Here is a 22,415-nt window from a genome sequence, read left to right as displayed (position 1 = left end):
TAGAATGAACATTAATGGGAATGTTAGCAATACTTCTTGGGTTTGTGTCTGTCTTGTTCACAACAGAAAAGAGCTTGTAAAATATAAGCCATATTAAATTACATTGCAGCATACTTACATTTCAAAACAAATGTGATTTCGAACATAGAGAAGAAAGGCTGTAGCATGTGTCTATAACTCTTTAAAGCAGCTTTGCTCTTTTTTACTGAGGGCATATTACAATTGCAAATTCTAGGAAAAGACACAACTGCTTTAAAGAACTACATACAGCTGGGCAACCCTGCCTTAAAAATGCTTTGATATCTTTACTGAATACATGTAATGTACTGAATACATTAATGGCTAACGGTTGAAATGAATACATACAATTGTAATAGGCTTGTTCAGAAAAGACAATGAAAGTGGCATCTGGCGTAAATATAGGACATTGGACTGAATACATACCTTGGCAACTGGTGTACAGAACGACTTCCGAAAGATGGGAGAAAATAACAACCACCTTCTGAAAAATGACTGAAAAGTATGAGTAGCTATGCAGAAATGTATGTTACCTTGAGCTTAAAGGACAAAAAAAAAAAAACATCAATCAGCTTTAGGCCAATCAAGATTTAAAACAGAATATGGATGCATCAGTGAGGAGAAAAGTAAAGATTCCCTCAAGCAGAGTTCAGTTTCAAGTGACTACTTGGACCAGTGTTTCTCAATCTTGGCAACTTTAAGACGTGTGGACTCAATTCAAAATCCAGGAAAGAAATACTTAGATTCCTTTAATCAGAGAAAAGATATTTTTTACTGGAAATCAAGTGGTAGCAACAAAAGAATTCTGAATCTGAGAAAATGGGCGCGTAAATCACATATACAAAGTAATGGCAACGTTCCCACCCCCAATAGTTAAATTGGCTCATCCAATTAAAAGTTGTGTATATCATCATGTGGGCATTTCCAGGTGGTGATGAGGCTTCTGCCCGTTGACCTTGACATAGTTTGATAAAGGGTTGCAGCTGTGCATAGCATAGGATAGAAACCTAAGCAAGTATGTATCCCCCCCCAGTACAAACCAGTTCTGGTTTGTAACACCTCCAGCTCACTTCCCATAACCATTCCCCCCTCCTCCCCCCGTTACTTATGACAGCCGAAAGATGCAAAGCAAAGGGAGAAAATCTTGAAGGCTGACAAGTGACTAGAAAATTCTGGGAGTTGAAATCCACACATCTTAAAGTTGCCAAGGTTGAGTAACATTGACTTAGACACATTAATGTACAGTTGTAACTGGGAGTTGACAAGATGGTTCAATAGATTTCTCTTATAACAGCTAGAACTACAACTGTATGCAAATACCCAGGCCAGCCAAACGGTTGGTACATTCCAAGAAATATAAACTGGGTTCCAGATGGCTGTTGCTTAGCAGCTTCCCACATACTTAGTTGCTTAGGGAACAGGTTTCTTGTATTCTCATTAGACAGCTGCCTCCTGGAATTGCCATTCCTGTTTGGGAAGATTTTTTACAGCCTACAACTAAAGCAATGGGTTTAGCCAGAACAAGCTATGGAATAATATTGTAGCTGTAGTACACTGACAAGAAGATTGCAGTGATCCTTCCAATCACAAAATGAATTTAAATTCTGGAGTGAGGTATGTTCTATTTCATCTTAAAAAGAAAAAAGAATGAATTTCCCCATATTTAATTCTTATACAAGCAAGAATGAGACTAAGTCCACCAGCAACAATGCATTACAAAACTGAAGTATGCTGTACCAGTATCATACTTAACTATTATAACTGTAAGCATTACTGGTTCATTTACATAGTTATGTTGAATATGTAGCCTGCAGTCAGCCCCTTTAACTCTCAAGTAAACTGAAACTAGAGTAAAAGACAATGGATATTTAACCTTGCCCCAACCGCCTGCTTGTCAAACTTTGCTTCTTCCTCTTGACAGCATTTAGTGAAACTGATCTTGAAAAGCTAAGCAAGATCAGACTTGATTAGCATATGGATGAGAGATTACAGGGAGATGCTAGTAGTATAGGCAAGACTAGGGTGAATGTAACATGAGAAGCCAGGTGCAGATTAGCTACTATCTCTCTCTCTCTCTCTCTTTGGTTATTCGGGTTTTCTCCCGCGTAAAATTGGAAGTATCTAGGCGACGTTTCGATGAAGTCTCATTCATCATCTTCAGGCTTGTGTCTTCAGCTTTGTGCTTCTCGGAGTAATGTGAGCTTGCAGCTACTTCTTCCTTTTAACTGCTTGTGGGGTGTATGACTTGATTGGGTGGGGGCTTGGCTGTGTTCTGATTGGGTGGGGGTGTGTTCTGATTGGTTGGGGTTTTGGCTGTGTTCTGATTGGTTGGGGGGTTGGCTGTGTTCTGATTGGCTGGGGGTGTGTTCTGTTCAGTGGGGGCTTGGTTGTGCTCAGGTTAGTCTTAGTTGCTGGGGGATTTGAGCTGGTGAGCTGTGATTCTGCTGTTTGGCTTCACGTTCGTGGTCATGTTACATCTTCATGGTGGGCATCAGTTTGCTTCATGTATGGGTCGGAGGGGTTTGAAGCGGGTAGTGATGCAGCTGCGGTACAGCTTCTGATCCATGGTTGTGTATCATCTTCTGTGTGGGTGTGAGTCTGCTTTCTACGTGGAAGTGTGGTGGTAGCATTGTGTGTGTGTGTGCGTGCGTGTGTGTGTGTATATCCCCAAACTCATTTGAAAATTCAGCAGCCAAACTTATTTGGAACAGCATGATCTTTTACATCTTTTTGTAAAAGATGCAAAGAGGATGAATTATGTCTGTGAGGCTTATATACCTTTTAGTTTATGCCTCAAGATATTAGCATCCAAATATATTATTTATTGATTTATCAGATTAAGAAAAGACCCCAGCAATTCATTTGCTTTGTGTTCTTCTCAGCATCTTTCTATTGTAAATTATCATAATTTATTGTTCTATCATTCTAATGTTTACCAGTTTTTAATGTAAGATGTCCAGTCACCTCTAGATGAGATAGGTGGCATATAAATCTAACAAATAAATGAAAATAATTAACTAGTGCTTTCTTTCAATCAACACGGTGTTCCCTATAGGTACTACTAATTAAAAGTATTGCATTTTAGTGACTTCAGTGTGTTTCTTATTTTTTACAGTTATTTGAATACCTGTGCTTCTTCTTAATTGTAGCAAATACTGATGTAATACAGTAGTGGCAAATTTATGTTGTGTGGGGTTAAGGGCAATAGCTGATAGAGCTTGTGATCTATAAATCTGTTTCACAAAGAAATGCAAGAAGAAATCTTTTCTGTATTAAAAGAGGACAGTGTTCTTTTCAATGTATGATACTTATGAACAACATTTAATGAACTTTAGTGTCTTACTCCTTCCCTCCCAACATCACACCCATTGGATATACTGCAGGGGATTACAGAAGTTGTAGTCCAACACATTCACCGAAAAAAATTGGAGAAACTAGTCTAGAACCAGGAATGTTTGATTATCAAACTTGGGTTGTTTTCTAAACCTCAAAAATTATGGAAAACCATTGTTATATGGAGTAACATATACCAATGATTCCTTAAATTTTACAAATCAGTTATATGGGGGCATCATTTCCACATGATTTCACTCCAGGAAGACTTAAGATCTATGTTCAAATTCATCCTGAAAATACTGGTGCTCAAGGAATAGATAAGATGAGTGACATCTGCCCCACAAAATAGCATACAGGCAAACAATTAAGATAAAGAAAGGGGTCAAAAGAAAAACATTGTGCTAACAACACATTTGTTGTTTTCTTGTTTTTTCAAAGGAAGCAACATAAATTTGTCATTTGTACCAATAATATCTTTTTACCCTATGTGAAGCAGTGCAGTTTATATATTCAACCATATTATATAAATTAGTCCGCAGGGTTTTCCCATGTTGGACTGGAATAACCAGAAAAAAGTAATGTGCGCATCAAAATAAAATTGTATGATCTACAATCACATTACCTGCCAGACTGTTACCAAGGTAGTTTCACAACCAAATACCTGCCAAACCCAAGTTTTGTTTGCTACAGCTAAAACAGCAGCACCTTTTAGGTATAGGTGGACTCAATTGCCTCACAAACTTTCACTGAGAGTGCATGATAGCTGATACTTACAATACAAAATATATACTATCTCAGTTCAGTTAGGGGAGATGGAAAAGATATCAAAATGGCAACTTTCTTTGTTTAGCTCAGAACCTTTCATATATACTATATTTATAAGCACATGTTGTTTATGTATTGGCTAAAGGATTTAGTTTTCACTAGCCATTTGCACAGACACTAGGAAGCAGTTATTTAGATAACCCTTTGAAAGGTTACCCTAATTCTATGAGCTATATGTGTTGTTAAAAAAATAGCATGGGCTGCAAAATCTATTACACTGGTGTCAAATTTGATCACGTCACGTGATGTATCATGATGTGTTGCAATATTTTTGCCTTTGCAAAGCCGGGATGGATGTGGTCTGCATGTGACGCATCCAGTCTGCAAGTTTGACACCCCTGATCTACTATACGTGGATTGGAAGAGTTAGATCAGCATTCCCCATTCTGGTGTTTAAGACCAAGTTCTAACATCCTTAGTTGTAGAACTGGTCATGTTGGTTAGGAATTCTGGTACTTAAAACCCAATATATCTAGAGACAACAAATTGGAAAACATTAAATACACAGCAGGACTCTCAGAAATACCCTAATTGGAACTCTAATAAAATTTGTAATATTGCTTTCCAGATCTGTAGAAAATAAATGCATTAATAAGCCACAGCTAGTATACTTTCACACAGCTTTAGTCTTCTATGTTTTGCCAAGAGTGAAGAATTGCATATAAGCAACTGTTTTTACAGATTGCATGATCTTTCTACTTTATATAGGTTTTAGCAAAGCGTTCAACTCACCATATGAACAAATATAATGATTACAAACTACAAGATACTAATACATGAGGATTACTAAAAGAAAATAAATTAATTTTTTTTTTTACTGCACTTACTGCCCTTGAAGAAGTAGAGAATGGAAATTGCTACATTTCTGTATTGTATGGAGGCCAAAGACAATAATGTCTCAAATGCTGCTATTGAAATATAGCCTGATATTGTCACTCACAATAAACATTAGCCCAGTGTCAATAAAATGAGTAATAGCATTTAAAAAGAATTCAATTAGTTTTAGGCTTTTTTACATCTTCAGAAAGTATTTAAATATACACAAAGATGGAAAGATTCAGCAATACACAAAATAGAAGAATCGTTGGTAAAAATGATGAAACGTGCTGAGATGGTGGAATCCTTTGATCAGAGAAAAGACAAATTTTAATTTATTTATTTTGATAGCTACATTGACTTCTTTGATCAAAGACAGTTTTATTTACTAAACTATCAAACTAATCATTAAAATTAATCATTAAACAAATTTATATAACTACTCAACTGACATTGGGGTGGAAAGAACTATGTTTATTGCTGATTAGGAGGCCCTTATGGGCTTTTTGCATAAAACAGAAAAAAATGAACTTAGGATTTATGGTTTCGATGATTACATAGGACAGATTTTAGAAAGAAGACAGTTGCACTGTAACTCTAAAGTAAGAGGTAAATTTATAATTGTACTTATAGCTGATGTAAAGAAGTTACTTCTCTGTAACTCCGCCCCGCCTTTCTTGCACTTTTAGCTTAACCTTCAATTTCTTTTTTACTTTATTATCACTATGCATGTTTATACACACACACACATACACAAACATAGAAATAGTATGTATTTAAAAATTAGAAAACTGCAACTCTCTTCAAGAATGAGATGTAGGGCTCTCCACCAGTGCAAATCCCAGAAGCCATGACTTCATAATTACCTCAAAAATTCAAAACAATGCCAAATTCAGTTCAATTTAAGGTACACACAGAGTTATCCTTCATAACTTTTTAGGTAAATTCAAAAATTCAGAATTTTATTTTTTATTTTTTTTCTACTTTTTGTCTGTGTCAACTACACGAGCCTTTTACAAGCTGAAACACAGGACAGATATTAAATAACATTCCCTTCAATTCTGTACTATCCAGAAATTGAAGGATGAAAAAAAAAGTAAATGTCTACTTGCAAGATCAGACTTTCCCTTCTCAGACAGTGACATCACAAACTGTTTCTATGGTAACTATTGCTACTGTTAAGTCCAAGAGGTGACCAATTAAAAGCAACAGAACTGGCTTTAGATTCTACCTAGGACTAGGGAGGCAAATGGGAGAGAAGGGAAGTACAATTTAATAAGCTCAATTATTTCAATGTAATGAGTTTCAGAACCACCAACTATTTTTAGATTTACCTAAAATAAAAATACTGATTTAAAATGGAAATTTAGCCTTAAACACTTAGGAGTTTATGCACTTATATATACATACAATACACATCATGCTATTTCAAATATTGAAGAATTCAAAAATTTATGATCAGGAAAGCAAAGAACAGCAGCTTGTTGACCACAACAAATGTAAACAAACTGATTTAATTTTTTAAAAAAGTATATACCCGTGATGGTGAACCTATGGCATGCATGCCACAGGTGGCATGAAGAGCCATTTGTGTGGGCACGTGAGCCCCAGCCAAACTTACCTGCACTGCGCATGTGCGTGCCTCCCAGCTGATATTTGGCCCATTTGAGGCCTTTTTTGGCCTTCCAGAGGCTTGAGGGAAGCCTCTGCAGCCTTTGGAGGCTGAAAAACAGGCCCGTTTCATCACTCCCAGTGTTTCTGATGAAATGAGCCCATTTTTTGTCCTCCAAAGGCTTCAGAGGCTTCCTTCAAGCCTCTGGGAGGCTGAAAAAGGCCTCAAATGGTCCAAAAATCAGCTGGGAGGCATGCACATGCACAGTGCTGATAAGGGGGCAGCATGGGGGGATCACGCACACATGTACAGGGGGTTTGGGGGTTGCACGCATTGCCTTCTGGTGGTGGCATGTGAGCGCCCAAGAGCACATGCAATTTTCAGCACAGGAGCCCAAAATGGTTAGCCACCACTGGTATATACATTTGTGTGCATGCATATATCACCACACATATCACTTGACTTCTCTCTTAAACACACATACTACTTAATCTGAACAACATTAGGTATCAACACAAACCCTTGACTTGGGACCATAACTGACCCAGAATGATGGTCATAAGTCATGGTGGTCATTAAGTGGGTCATGATATGACTGCATCTGATTTAAAAAATTTTTTTTGCAGTGATGGTTAGGTGAATTGATTATCCACAATGATGTTCTTTGCTGGAAACTGGAAGTAAAAACTAGTTTCTTGCAAAACATGCTGTAAATTGTAGTCACATGACCACAGGATGATGCAAACAGCCACCATACACCCAAAATGTAATCATGTAACCATAGGGGATGGGTTCAGCCATCATAACTTTGAATCCCATACGTATCTATGGGGAGGTCCATTGTAACTTTGAATGGTTTCTGAGCAACTAATAGTAAGTTGAGGACTGAAAAGAGTCTTTGCCCATGTGCAGAAAACTCTTTTATTATCCAGATCAAAATGGCACAGCCATTCATACACAGTGGGTTTCTTTTGTAGGCATGTTTGATCCAGGATGCTGTTTTGGAGACACACTTTAGTCAAAGTTTCATTGAAGTTAGACACCCTTTCAAAGATCTGCTTCTCCTAAACATTACTTTCTAAGGAACAGATTCCTTCAGAGCTCATGCATTGCTTGTAAATTTCCTATAAAAGTCTATCTGGGGGCTTAGGAAAGAGAACTAATAAGGTCGCTGATTAAGCCTCAAGTGTCGTATAGTTTTCAGGGTGACTAAGACTCCTCACTGGGTGACTTTGAGCCAATCACCTTCTATTCACCAAATTTATTTCCCAGAATTGTTGCTGTGGGGGAAAATAAAAAGAGGATGTACTATGCTTTGAGCTTCTGAAAGACAAAATATAAATCTAACAATAAATAAATAGTTTTTATTCTAAAGGACACAAATGCAACTATGCTCCTGTGGACTTCATAGAATGGCCATGAAGGCCTTGGAAAAGATATTAAAGTGCCACTGTACTGACAAAGACCTGAATAACACAGATAATGATATTCTATGGAAACAAAAGTTGGTGATTGAAGAAATCCGGAATGGAACGAAATTTGACATATTTGAATTTTGGTGCTGGAGAAGACTCCTGAGAATACCGTAGACAGTCAAGAAAACAAAACAAATGGACTTTGGACACATTATGCAAAAACCTGGCTCTCTGGAGAAGGTTCTAATGCTGGGAAAGGTGGAAGAAAAAGAAGAGGATGACTAGTAGAAAGCTGGATGGATTCAGTTACAGTGGGGATGGATGCACCAATGTAACACCATGTGTCAACTCATAAAATATTCCTATGCCTGTTTTTGAGTTGCCATAAATGGGGGGGGGGGGGGAAATCTGACGGATCAGCCTGGCAGTTTAAAACCAGAAGTACATTCCACGCTTATTTTACAAAGATTGTAGCTAGGCTACCGGATCTTCCGCCTGTGAAAATCTTTCATTGGAGAAAATCTATGATGTCACTAAGAACTGACAACAATTTGATGCTAGATAATCATTTTATTTTATTTGTCATATTTATATAGCTGCCCATCTCACAAAATACTGACTCAAATCCAGAACTACATTTCATACAAGTAATATAGGTAGTCCTTGACTTACAACCTCAGTTGAGCCCAAAATTTCTGTTGTGAAGTGAGACATTTCTTAACTGAATTTTGCCCCGTTTTATGACCTTTCTTGCCATGGTGGTTAAGTGAATCACTAGTTTGTTAAGTTAGTAATAAGGTTGTTAAGTGAGTTTGGCTTCCCCATTGGCTTTACTTGTCAGGTCACAAAAAGTGATCAAATGACCCAGGGATACTGCAACTGTCATAAATACGAGTCAGTTGCCAAGCATCTGAATTTTGATCATAGGGATGCTGCAATGATCATACATGTGAAAACTGGTCATAAGTCACTTTTTTCAGTGCCATTGTTACTTTGAATGGTCACTAAATGAACTGTCCCCTGTAATCAGGAGGGGAAGCCCAGGTGGTGGAATAGCAACTTTAAGACTTCAGAGTAGCTTTGAGCAAGAAAAAGCTTCATATGATACTGAATGAAGAGAATAAACACCACTGGCAGCCTCCTGAGTTCTTACAACTCAAGACTGCCAAGCAGGGGTGGGATGTATATAGAACTGGTAGCTCTGAAGAGCAGTAGATACCAAACCGGTTCTGTGTTTGCTGCTGTTTGGCCCACCCACCTGCCCGGGCTCTTCCCTGTCCTTTATTTCCTACTTTTTCAACCTCAGCTGCTTTGCGCAGCACAGCTAAGGTTGGAAAAGCAGGAAAAAAGTGGCTTTTCAATCATTGCACACCCGCGCACAGCAATTATCAGCTGTCTGGGTGGCACAGCTGATGGGTTTTTTTTTTTACAGGCGCACAAAGTGTTCATGCGTGTGCAAAAGGTAGTCACCAAACCAGTAGAAACACCAGTTGAATCCCACCCCTGGTGCCAAGAGTTTAGCCCACTTGACAGGAGATTACTTGCTTGCTTTAGTTCACATTTTCTGCTTTTCCTGTATCTTTCAGGAAATCCTTGAGGATGGCAAATCTATCATCCATATTCTTTTTGTGCTGAAAGTTAGCAAGCAAGTTAGTTGACTTAAAATACACAGCAGACTATTTTCAGCAGCATCAAACCTAACTGAAAACATCTGCAGGAAAAAAGTTATGGTTATAATAAATTCCAGAGTGAACAAAGCTTCTCTACATGCAAAATGCTTCTGAGTTATGGTCTATAACCTCAGCGATAATATCTTACAGTATGAAAAGGGACAGGGTGGGGAGCATTCAGGTAATATGTAAACGTGACTATCTTAATTACCCTTGTTTGGTCTATGCAGTGACAAGAGTTTGTCCCTTTAGTATTTTATCTAATTCATGAACCATTCACTTGCATTTAATCAACAGCTAATCAGACTAAAACAGAGCATAAGAAAGTTGTTTCTGTACATGCAATTTTGAGAAGCTATTTAAAAGCAGCCTATCAGTTTGAACACACCCATCATAACACAGCCTTATTCTGTTTTTGCATTGAATCATCTCTCAAAGCTTGATCTAACAAGGTGGCAATATAATTACTTTCTTATAAAGAGCAGGACTGTAAAATCTGCCAGAATTAGGATGGGGAAAATGAGGTTCTGTACTCAAGATTTCTCATTATTTTAAGAATGGGACAAGATGATAACCCATTAACTTCAGCTTCATCATATTAACCATTATACAGTATATTAAGGTACAATTTTTGTGACTCAGCCTCTAGTACATGTAACTGAGGTAATCATACATTGCTTCTAGTTATCCTACTTTCCCTTCCTTCTCTCTGACACTCATTTTTAGACTGATATTTTCAATTGTTTTCAATTATGGTCCTTCTATGCCAGGGGTGTTAAACTGGCAGCTCATGGGCCAGATACATCACACACAAGCCACACCTACCCCAGTTCCACAAAGGGGAAAAACATCATGGAACATCATGTGACAGCAATGTGACACCACAAGTTTTACAACCGAATTCTATGCCATGAATTATCATATGCATTAATGGGACTGTTCAAAATAACTGGAGTGCAGTTCAATGCATACTTATCAAGAGATACAGTTTAATACTTCATACTTATACTGTATCTGACAAGTAAAGGAACATTATAAATGTAACATATGTTACCAAAATTTATTTTGTAAATTGCAGTGGGAGACAACTGTGACTGGGTTCTCACACGGCAATAAGCATGATTTACTAAATAAATCACAACATATGTTCATGAAACTAGTTAAGCCAATATGTATAATGACATATGAGTGATGCAGGGATACAGAAGAATATAAAACACAAACCTAGATAAGACATAAATTAAAAACAGCAACAAGATGAAAGACTAATTGACAAGATTATCTGAGCCATAAATGGAGGCACAAAGCTAAATTAAATATAGAAAAGTGTGTATTTTAATTTATAAGCTTATCTACATCTATACTATAGTTTCATACATTAATGCAGAATCATCATGCTGCACTGGAGAGACCCAAGTTCAAGTCCACCTTAGCCACAGATGCTCAAAATTGAGCACAGGTTTTCAATTTTGGACCAGTCTCTCATTCTCTCCAATAAAAGAATATATATATTACAATATATGCAATATGTTGAACTGTGGAGTCCTTGTTGTTCTCCCAGCTTGGTTGTTTGGTTGCAGATGTTTCATTACCCAACTAGGTAACATCATCAGTTCTAGTTAGTATGGGGTTTTCTCTGTGTTTAATATACAGAAGCTTGTCCTACCAATATTGGTGGAGGTGAGGCTTGAGAGACTGGGAAGCTCCAGTCTCTCTTTCTCTCTTAGTCCCATTTTTCTTACGGCACTGCTGATGTGCTGGGTGGTCCCTATAGCCTCCTTTGAACTCCTGAAGAAAAAGGATATAAATCTAACCAATAAATAAAATGCCATAAGTTTACCAAGACATCATTAACTTGTATAAGACAAAGTTTTCTCCAAATTTTCTCAGCAATGACAGAATGAAAAATCTGCTCATAACAACATACCAAACAATCATGTAGTCAGCCACAATGTCCTCAATTCATACAACAGGTCACTTACTGGATGAAGCAGGAAACTAAAGTGCCCAAGCACTCTTGAATAACAGAAGTAATGCTGAAATTATGATGCACAATTCTGTTTTACTTTGTTTTGCCAAGGCTGTAATTTTTCAGTTCAAACATTTTGTACTGTTTCTAACTCAATTTGCGGTAGACTAAACACTACTCTCAAATGATAATGGAACACCGAAAGCATCATCACCAATGGATCCGCAACACACACTCTACAAGAGATGAACCCTAGAATCTTTACTGCTATATAGGGGCAATTTTACTCTGTGCTGCTATCTGGGGGCCGTCCCGATGTAGTAACCCAGTAACAGGGCTATCTGGAAAAGATCATCTCTCCTCGGGGTGGAAACGCATTTACAGTTGAAAACGACATCCCAATTGAGTAATAAAAGCCTTACAAAGTCACCACTTATGATTCACGTGGCTTCCATCTCAAGTTCACGGAGTTGTTATTTCAGTTTCACTTAAATGGCCCCCACCTCGGTCACACCCGATTAATTGCTCGAAACCCCAAAGCCCTCGATCCGAGATGAGGCGGAAGACAAAAAGACAAGGCAAAAGACAGCGGTACCTCCGCGGTTGTTCTCCCTTCTAAAGTCTGGGATGGCTACTTTTAAGGGCATCCAAGGGACAACCATCCCGGCCAAGAGAGGCAGCATCTATAGTCGGCAACCCTTGGAAAGTCTACTCACAAGTTTCAACCACGCGGTCTGCTTGCCTGCTTCTTTTTTTTTTTTTTGCCCTCGTACGAGATACAAGCCCCAGAACTGAATCCGGCTGAGCCGCTTGGGAGGGAAAGAATCACTCAGCCGGTGAAGGGGTGGAGAAAGGAGGCAGAGCAGGAACCGTCAGCGGCTTTGGAGCAAACTTTCGCCCTCCCAGCTGGAACCCGGTTGACTCACAAGCGCTGCCTAGCTCAAGGGAGGGCGAGGGAGGCGCTGGCATCCAGAGCCGCATGCTCACAACGCCTTCTCCTCCTCCGCACACGCTGGGGCCGCCGTCCGAGGAATTCTCACACTCAGCCGGCGCTTTGCGCTGCTCTGCCCCACCTCCTCTGCAACACTTCGGCGGGGCAGGAGCGTGTCCCGGGGAAGGGGAAACAGTCACTTTCCCCCCACGCTGAAGAGCGAATCGCTCCCATATAAAAACAACAACTTTCCTCGGCGAGACAGGAAGCCAAGTTCCCTCCGCTGCAGAGAGAAGGGGCGTAACGCTGGTATGGCTGCTTTGCGGCCTGCTGAAAATCCCTTTTCTCTTTCAGAGACTCTAGTTAAATTCGCTCGTAGAAAGAGCTTGGTCTCCTCTGGAGCCGGATTCGAGGCGCTTCCGGGCCTAGAACGGTCGACATACACAACTCTCCCCATTGTGGTTTCCCCTTCCCCTTGCTGAGGCACTAACTTCGGTCAATTTCTCTGGCCTCCTTGGAGTAGATCTTGGAGAAAGTGGCATGACAGGATTACCACCCACTTTATCCCACCGAGTGTGCAGGCCACCTTGAACTATTAATGTGGTTGGCTTAATAATTTATGGTATTTTTATGATTCAGCTGTTATAGGTTGAACAACATTAAGCCAAATATTGGTCATAGGTCATCCAAGATGCCACTTTTGTTCCTTGGAGCTCATCTAATACCCACAGAACAAAAAACTAGAATCAACAGAGGAAAGCCCCAGGGGTGCTTTTCAAAAGACAACTGGCCTTTCCTGTTTCTTTATTTGAAAGTGTCCAGTTGCCTTTTGAAAACACCTTTGGGACAACTATGACCAGATGAGGAGAATCTGAGGGATCCTTGGTGCTCTCTGAGCTTGTTTTCTTGCAAATGTTTTGAGTAATGGAACATCTGCAAGAAAATAAACTCAAGAGAGCACCAAGGACCCTTCACTTCAACCCTGAACTACAAACACCAATCCTTTATTGGATTGAGAATCTCCATAGACAATGGAGGAAGAGTGAAAAGCAAAGTTTTATCTTCCCTGGAGGGAAGATGGGTATAAGTATCTCTTAATTAAATGGACTGCCTTATGCAGATAGCCAAAGCTATGTTGATACCTGCCTGCAAAAGGTAGGTTGCTGTTGCATTCTTATTAAAGTATATCAAAGACAAGCCTATTTTAAAGCATATAGTTTAGAGAAATGTATATTTTCACTTTTTAATTAAAAAAATAACAGCTGCAATTAATCATTTGAATTTGACACAGTTCAGTGTGGTTACCAAAACATCTCATAATGACTAGCTCTTTAAATACAGTATTTGCAGGGCTGGGTTTCTACCGGTTCTGTCCACCTCTGTAGAACTGGTAGCTCTGAAGAGCAGCAGACATAGAACCGGTTCTATATCTGCTAATGTTTTTGCCCACCCACCCGGGCTCTTACCTGACCTTTATTTCCTGATTTTTTCAACTTCAGCTGCCATGCGACGCACAGCTGCAGTTTAAAAAGCACGAAAAGGGGCCCAGACAGCATGCAGGGAAGCACATCGTAAATCACCGAACTTCATAAATGACCGAACTGGTAGTTAACCCTGTCGGATCTTACCCCTGAGTATTTGTAATCTTCTATCATTCAAAAATAATTCAGTTGATTTGTTTCCCACTCAGTGATAAATCGCTTTTGTTCCTGTTTACTGTAGAATTATTTTATAAATGCCATGCTGAACATGTCTAAAAGCCAGAGTAGCACTGCCTGTAATAACTTATGATGAAAAGCCCCTCCCTGTTATCTTTTTAAAAGAAAAAAATTGTTGATGTGCATGCTTCCTAAACACAAGAAGATATTTAAGTACATTTATTTTAAAGATCTCACAAAATCTTATCTGTGCCAAGATTATTTATTTTAGTGTATGGAAAGCTGGCCCAATTTAACTTGACAGCTTTAACGATGCAGTGCTTCTTGGTTGGCTTGTGAATATTGAATACTGAATATGTATATATCTATTCATGAGTCTGCCTGACTCTTGAAGTGCAATTCCTGCAGTGCAAAGTCAACACATATCTCAGAGAGTATGAAAAATGTAGGATTTTAAACCCCAAGAAAACCTTGCTTCATGCAAATACACTAAACCTTTATCTGTTAAATGAACAAGCAATTGAAAGAAATCAGAGTGTCTTAGGGGTTACATTATATGGATTACTCTGAAAATGAACAACTAGAGCAAAAGCCAGAAAAAAATTATTTAGCCAGAGATTTCAGCATATGTGCATGGTTAGGAGCTTATCATCTTTTAGGGATATTTAATTCTCTGAAACTATTTCAGGAGGCGTACTTCAAGAGACAGATGGTACATTCATGTCTCACTGACTTCTAAACCACTCTTTTCAATCAGAAGCACCGACTTGCCCTGATCTCTGTAGGTGGTCACCCACAAGAAGAGCCAAAAGAAAAATACCAGTTGCACCAGGTTCTTAGTTAGCAGCTTTTATGGTAACAGGTTTAGATTGTAGAGATTATACAGAACTTTTTCCAAGAACTTCTTGGGAATGTTCTGCCCAGTTCTAAGCATATATTTCAGAGTTCTTATTTAAAGATGCAAAGGCAACTCCTCCATCAATGTTTTTCTCTATTTTTCCCTGTGAATATTCACACTTTATCTCATTAAATTCATACTTTTATCTCATTAAACAAATAAACCAGTTAGAGTAAAGTTGTGTATTATAAGGAAACCCCCTCCATTTATAACTCTGATCCTTACGGCCTTCAGATCTTTCTACTAATGAAACTTTGGATCAGGCATGTCCAACAGTCCACATGCAGCCCCACAAGGTAATAAAAGATATATTATTTTTTGTTATTTATATACATTAACTATATTATGCATTTTATATGCGGCCCAAGAAAACTTCTCTGCACTCAATGCAGCCCAAACAAGCCAAAAAGTTGGACAACCTTGTTTAAGCTGTTGCTGAAAAGCTCTACAATTAATTCTTTGAAGTTGACTAAACTCAAGTTCTAATTAATATTTTTTTATACAACATTATGGGGTTTAGGCATGACTACTTTTCAAATGTAATCTGTAGGTCTATAAATTTACCACACTTCTGCTATACTTTGGCAACATATAAAGCAACATTAATGCACAATAAATTGCACTTTGAACTGCAGAGTATAATAAGAATTAATACTTTGTTACCACCATAAACACTGTTAAAAAGTATCCAAAGTACAATTTTATTTATGAGACAAGGCTATATTCTTTCCATTAGGGGAAAAACTTCCTATACTGCTATCACTGTAAATCTGAATGCATTTATAGAATGAGCAACTGATACATGCAGCAAAGCCTAAACCAGAAACTTAAGAACTTAAAAGTTCCTCTGTTCATGTAATAAGATAAAAATTTGCCTTACAGGGAGATAAATCAACATGCAGAAATGAACATGTTTGCTTGCTCAAGCAACTGGCCTAATACCTCAAAAACATTGAGCAACATATTTTGCTTATGTAAAACGCTTAGTTTAATCATAATTATTTTTATAGTATTCTCTTCACTCTATCTATTATACATCAAATAGACATATGCACCAGATTTGAGTAAAGCTTTTATCCCAAAGCAGGGTAATTCATACATATGATTCATTCATTCATTCATTCATTCATTCATTCATTCATTCTCTTTCATTCATTCATTCATTCATTCATTCATTCATTCATTCATTCATTCATTCATATTTCTTGTACTGTGAGAAATGGCATGATATTTATATTAAGTATTATATGGGAGAGAACATTGAATTCAATAATGGACAATTCTGTCCTCAAATCAGAATGACTCTTGAAATAATTAGTCTTGGATCAGAGCATCTTGTAAGTTAGAATGACACTACAGTTTAAAAGAGGCCCTTAATAGTATTACTTGCTTGCCTCACTGTTGCTTGGTCTTTCATCCTGAGCGGTTGTATGTCTATTTTCTGTGACATGCATTAGTGAGCTAAACAGGCTCAATGACCTATTTTTGAAAATAATACTGAATCAATTCCCCCCCCCTTTTTTTTTCACTTTCAGCCTTCAGTAATGAATTCCAGTGAATGGGAAGTGTCATTCTTATTGAGCAGTCCGTTTTTTCTCAAATCTCTTTCAACTTGTGTCTAAAAATTAAGAACATTATTTCCCATTATCAGAGTTATTTATTTATTTAACCTCCCAACTCAATCAAATGACTAGGGGGGTTACTTCTGTGAAGTGCAGAGTTACTGATATCTAAAAGAAAGAAATCTTCAAGGTGTGGAAGCATTAATTATAATTTTGTATAAAATTCATTATCCTTTGAGAATTAGCAAGGGGAAACTTACAAAAATATCAGAACAAGCAGCATTTATAACTTTTGGATTCATGTACCCATGAAAAATGAATCTAGGGGAAGAGCCTTTATATTTTCACTCTCAAATTAGCTGACAAATTAAAATTTTGTTTTCAGAGGATCTTTACAGAATTCTGTGATTGTTTTCTAATGTGTACTTTAAAGCAATTGAACAGACAATTCTGAATGTAATACTATTTTACAAACAGCAGTTTGAGTTCACCTACTGTATGTACAGTAATCAGCAATACATTAGAACAAAGGTCATAAAGTTAGTTTACTGAGAGGACTGGGGAATCCTGGGACTTGAAGTCCATATATCTTAGAGTGACCAGGGGAACAAACACTGTTGTAGAACATTGACTCTTAAAAGCACACACTGGAACCAGAGCAAGGTCAGTACTGTACTCTAGATCAGGAATGTCAAACTCGTGACAACACATCATCACGAGATGTATCACAACTTTTCTCCCTTCACTAAACCGGGGATGCGTGTGGCCAGCACGTGATGCACCTGGCCTGTGGGCTTGACACCCCTGCTCTAGATCAGCGGTCGCCAACCAGTGGGCTGCGGCCCACTGGTGGGCCATGAGAAAATTTGGGTGGGCTGCAGAGAAATCTCACCCCCAGAGCACCCCCCCCCCCAAGCAATTAATCCAGGCTGCGCAGAAACACAAGGTTGCTCCACTCACATGGCCCACAGGAAACTTCTCCGCCCACTCACTCTTTACCCGGTAAACTTGCCTGCTAAATTGTTATTTTCCCTTTTTCTGACCATCATCTGTTCTGCTGTGCCGGGAGATTTAGATTAGCTAGGAAGCAGGACATGGTTGGATTTCTTGCTTTCTAGCTAGTCTTTAGATCTTCAGCTCAGTACAGCCAAACCTCCCTTAGGACTGAAGGTTTGCTTGCAAGCAAATTCAGTGCAGACTCACAGCAAGCAAATGTGAGAGACTGAGCTAGCCGATGGCAGATAGATGGATTACTGAATGATTCTGTGAGCAACTCAATCTGCCTGCTTTGCCTGATTTTGGGTAAAAATTGCTCTTTTTTTATAAAAAATTCAATATTTACATACATGGTGTGTTGTGAGTTAATTTTGTGAGTTTGCTTGCTAGCAAATTTAATGAGTTTGCTTGCAAGCAAGTTTTATGTGACAGACTGAGCTAGCCAATGGCAGATAGATAGATTTCTGAATGAATCTGTGATTCTGTGAGCAACTCAATCTGCCTGCCTGCTTTGCCTGATTTTGGGTAAAAGTTGCTTTTTTTATTTAAAAAAATCAATATTTATATAAATATAATATTTACATACAAGCCATGTCCAGCCAGTCACATGACCACCAAGCCACACCCACAAATTAGGCCACACCCACAGAACCAGTTAGTGGTCCCTGGGATCTAAAATTATGAGTTTGGTGGACTCTGAGGTCCAAAAGGTTGGTGACCCCTGCTCTAGATCATAGAATAACAGATTTGGAAAGTTCTCTCTTTGGTTTAGAATCAAATGCTTTTAAATTTCAGTCATATGAACACATTATACTGTTCATATTGTTCATATTATTCATCACAGAGACTGGAAGAAACGTCCACCACTACTACTGTGGATATAGGTATCTGTTACTGAGCTGAATTGTGAGGACTGCATATTGAAATTTCCTTTTCACAGGAATTCATGTGGGTTTGTAACCCATTCATAATATATCAGCTTTAACTGAGCCAGAATGCAAACTGTACATGGACTGTGTTAAGAGCAGAAGCTGTGACAAAAAATCTCTTGGCAAATCAAGAATGATCGATCTCTGGCCCAGACCACAAAACAAGTATTCTGGCATGGCTTCAGTAATGTAGTACTGCTGTGGAATCAATGTTCTTTAGTTATGCAGAACTACTTCTTCAGACTTGTTCCAGCTCTAATTGGCTAAATGCAATCCATTATTGCAAAGGACTTGTGTATATCACTACATCTTCCTTTGCTCATTGAAAATTACACTATTTGACTCCTTATAGTACAGGAGTGTCGAACTCTATTTAATTGAAGGTCACATCAGGGTTGTGTTTGACCGGGGGAGTTGGTGTGTGTGTATCACCTTCAAATTTCAAAATTAAGCATTATAATTTGATCTTCTTCTGTAATTTCCTTGACACAGGCTCTAGTTATCACATTAAGTAATTTTTAGGATTAGTATTCAAAAACCTTTATTAAGAATTGTTGCTCCATTCTTTTCTTTTTAATTAGACAAATGGTTGAATTGTCCTCTAGTTCTTTGAAGAAGGGGTCACCAACCTTTTGGGCCTCAGGGACCACCAAACTCATAATTTTAAATCCCGCAGACCACTAATATGAATCTTGACTGACGGTGGCTTACTGACGTTTTCCCAGGGTCTCTGCAGAAAGCAGCAAAGATCCTGGGAAAATCCCAAAAATGTCTGCAGGAAAATTCCTCACCCCGTTTTCCTACTGATCAATCATTCTTTATCTGGGATTGCAGGATATAGTCTCCAGCTCTGTTCTAAGAGGGAGAGAGAGAGAGACTTTTGGCTTCATGCAAGGAAAGCAGCAAAAGCAGCAGAAGTCTTTCTTTCTCTGCCGCAAACTTCGCCCAAAATGAGTCTTTGTGAGACTTGTTGTGCCAGTGTAGCCTCTTGGAGCAGGATGCCTTGCAGGGTCCCAAAGACTCATTTCTGGTAGAGTTTAGGGGAGAGAAAGAAAGACTTTTGCTGCTTTCCTTGCATGCTGCCAAAAGCAGAAGAAAGAAGAAGCAGAAAGAAGCAGCCCAATGGCTGTGGGGTGGAGTGGGGCAAGTTCCCCCCTCCACCCTTTCCCATCTCCCCTCGCTACCTCACATTGTTCACAATGCAAGTGACGCAAGCCTTTTGTTCCTGTAGGCCATGTGGGCAGCACAGCCTTGTGTTCCCATGCAGCCTGGATTAATTGCTTTGGGGGGTGCTTTGGGGATGACATTTCTCTGTGGACTATCAAAATTTTCTCATGGACTACCAGTGGTCCCCAGCCCACTGGTTGGCGACCACTGCTTTGAAGTGTCAAATTTTCAAAGTCCCATTGTTGTTTTCCCTTTAAAAAAACCAAAACCTAAAACCTAAACAATCAGCATTTCCAATGGAATACTTCCTCTAAATTCAAAAGTATATTCCAAATCCACCTGACCCTTAATCTGTTAACTTTCATAAATAAATAAATATTTTTCTAAAATTTTTAAAATCATAGTTAAACCATAATTCTCCAAGGCAACACACCCAATGAATGCAGTGCAACCTTGCTAACTAAAGGTCCTTAATCTCTCCACTACAGTTAAAAAATAATCCAAAAAATTATTAAGAAATGAGATTTGTTCCTTAAGGCTTTATATCCTTAAAAGATTGTGCTTTGGGTGTGAGCTTGATGGTATCCTGGATTTCCAGCCACTCAACTCAAAAGCCAATTGCAAAGAATAGCTCCAGACTGCCCGTATTCATGGTCTGCCCGTATTCATTCATGAAGAGTGGTTGTCTAGAATTACATGGATTATCTCATGGATCTCTCCTACCTCTGGAGAGATTTTGCTGATACAGATCCAGAATCTGACTCTGATTAACTTCATAAATACAATGTCAGCTCACCATGGTGTTCACTGCAAGTTTCTGATATTTGAAGAAGATTCAATGCCTTTTATAGGCAGGAATTGTGGCAATCCTGTTGTATTCCTTGTCAGCTATTAACACAGCTAAGTCCCAGATTCATGGCTAGAGTTAATGTTAAAACTCCTCTCACAGCAATGGCATGCACACGTTATTCTCATGTGATGTTGGATGTTGGTACCATTCATCTTTAATCCATAGCATACAGACAGGAGCAGTAATGCAACTTCCAATCTACTGAGTTCAAGTAAGAACATCAGTTAATTACTAATATACAAATTACATTTGTGCAGAGCAGTTGAAGGGATGCTTTGCAAAGGACATGAGCAGTGAGACTTTTTCATTTTCAGTTTGTTTTCATGTACTATGATACAAAACTACAAAATGGCTAACATTACTATCCTGCAGACTGATTGGAAAGAGGAAACAAGGATTCAGAGTTCCTCAGTTTATAAAAAAACCACCTGTTCCTCCTGTTTGTTTGTTTTCTTTTCTTTGAGTGATGTGTAAGAAACTGCTATGGTTAAGCCCCCCAAATATAAGTAATGTTATCATATTCTTCTATGCACATTTTAATATGAAGAATAGGGCAAAATATTCAGGCTAACAGAGATTCAACAATTCATCCTTCAACTTCACAGTAAAAACCACAGCAAGACTTGCCTATTTCTGCAGAACTCCAGTAGAGTTGAAACAAAATTGGAAACTAGCTTGCAGGAGAAAAGAAATTCATTTGGCATATTCTTCCTAGTTAATAGACCCTGAATTATTTATTGTGCATAAAGAGTGGGATGGATGAAATACAACTACAATACAACTTTGCAGGATAAGTACCACCTACCTCTTCAGAGCCATAGAATACAACTTCTTCAGCCCAACATATTTTAATACCCAAGATGAAGGTCAAGATAATAGAACCCCCTTCCTCTATTTCTCCTAGAGACTTATCATTAAATTTTATTTCATAAGTGGTAAGGAGACAATATTCTTCCCACTTTACCTGTAGACAGTAGACTAGCTAGAGGAGGGGATGTGCAGGGCAGGCTATGCTGAACATACATTTTTTACTTTCCTACAGAGTGGAACAGCCAAAGAATTGTCAACAATGCCTCTTCCATACCACCCATAATAACCATCTCACTCTATGCACTGAAAGGGCCAGGCTGATGGCCACCAGACTTTTTTCTCTTTTACATAATAGAGAAGAGTGAACAGTAATGTGGTTGCTTATTTCTTTTTATTTAATGACACAGGACGATACATTGCATTCTTCCTACTAAACCAAGAAGTTAAAACATTTCTGCTGATCTACTATGAAATATTTGGAAATTTACTAGCAAACCTACAGGTATACCTTGGCCACCTTTAGGAGATCTAAGAGAGTTGAAATAATTTGTTCATTAAACAGGCAGGCTTCTGCCACTCTGCTTGGGAACAAAAATTTACGTTCTACATGTGTCCATGTTTCATGTAAATCTATGGATGAATAAAGAATAATGTATGCTCCAAATAATAATGTATCCTCAAAAATTGTATAAAGGCAAATTTTCTTAAATGTTTGCAAGTGAAAAAGCTATTCTGAAATGTGATTTATCTTTCTGTAATTGATGTGAAAAAAAATCACAAGATGATGGGGATACAATTCCACAGTTTAACATATGCTTTACTACCCAATTCTGTGCAACAAGCCTACTGAAATGCTCTTTGAGTGACAAGAATCCCTCAAATTAATAAATCTGGGAAAACAATAGCTATTGTTTTTCTCCTGGCTAATTGTACCATCACCATACACTAAATAA

At 38.4% G+C, this 22,415-nt stretch overlaps 1 protein-coding gene across 11 annotated transcripts in view; it reads right to left on the bottom strand.

The window, feature by feature from the left end:
* The window catches only part of DLGAP4 (DLG associated protein 4), a 406,338-nt gene that overhangs the window by 29,776 nt on the left and 354,147 nt on the right, over positions 1–22,415 (bottom strand). For 2 of the 11 annotated variants that reach the window (XM_087929118.1, XM_087929122.1), the window contains exon 1: positions 12,378–12,530. The exons of 7 other annotated variants lie outside the window; for them this stretch is intronic. Coding sequence is in view for 1 of the 4 variants with exons in the window: in XM_087929115.1 (XP_087785241.1) it covers positions 12,588–12,642 (55 nt within the window). In the remaining 3 variants the exon portion in view is untranslated. Of the gene's footprint in view, positions 1–12,377; positions 12,531–12,587; positions 12,843–22,415 lie in introns of those variants that run through there. 2 more of the 11 variants (XM_087929124.1, XM_087929115.1) reach the window with 2 other exon arrangements.

Source organism: Pseudonaja textilis, chromosome 3 (assembly GCF_049901715.1).
Source record: "Pseudonaja textilis isolate UNSWEBS1 chromosome 3, rPseTex1.2, whole genome shotgun sequence".
NCBI lineage: Eukaryota > Metazoa > Chordata > Lepidosauria > Squamata > Elapidae > Pseudonaja > Pseudonaja textilis.
Note: the sequence above shows the minus strand (reverse complement) of the source record. Positions and strands in the feature narration are given on the sequence as shown.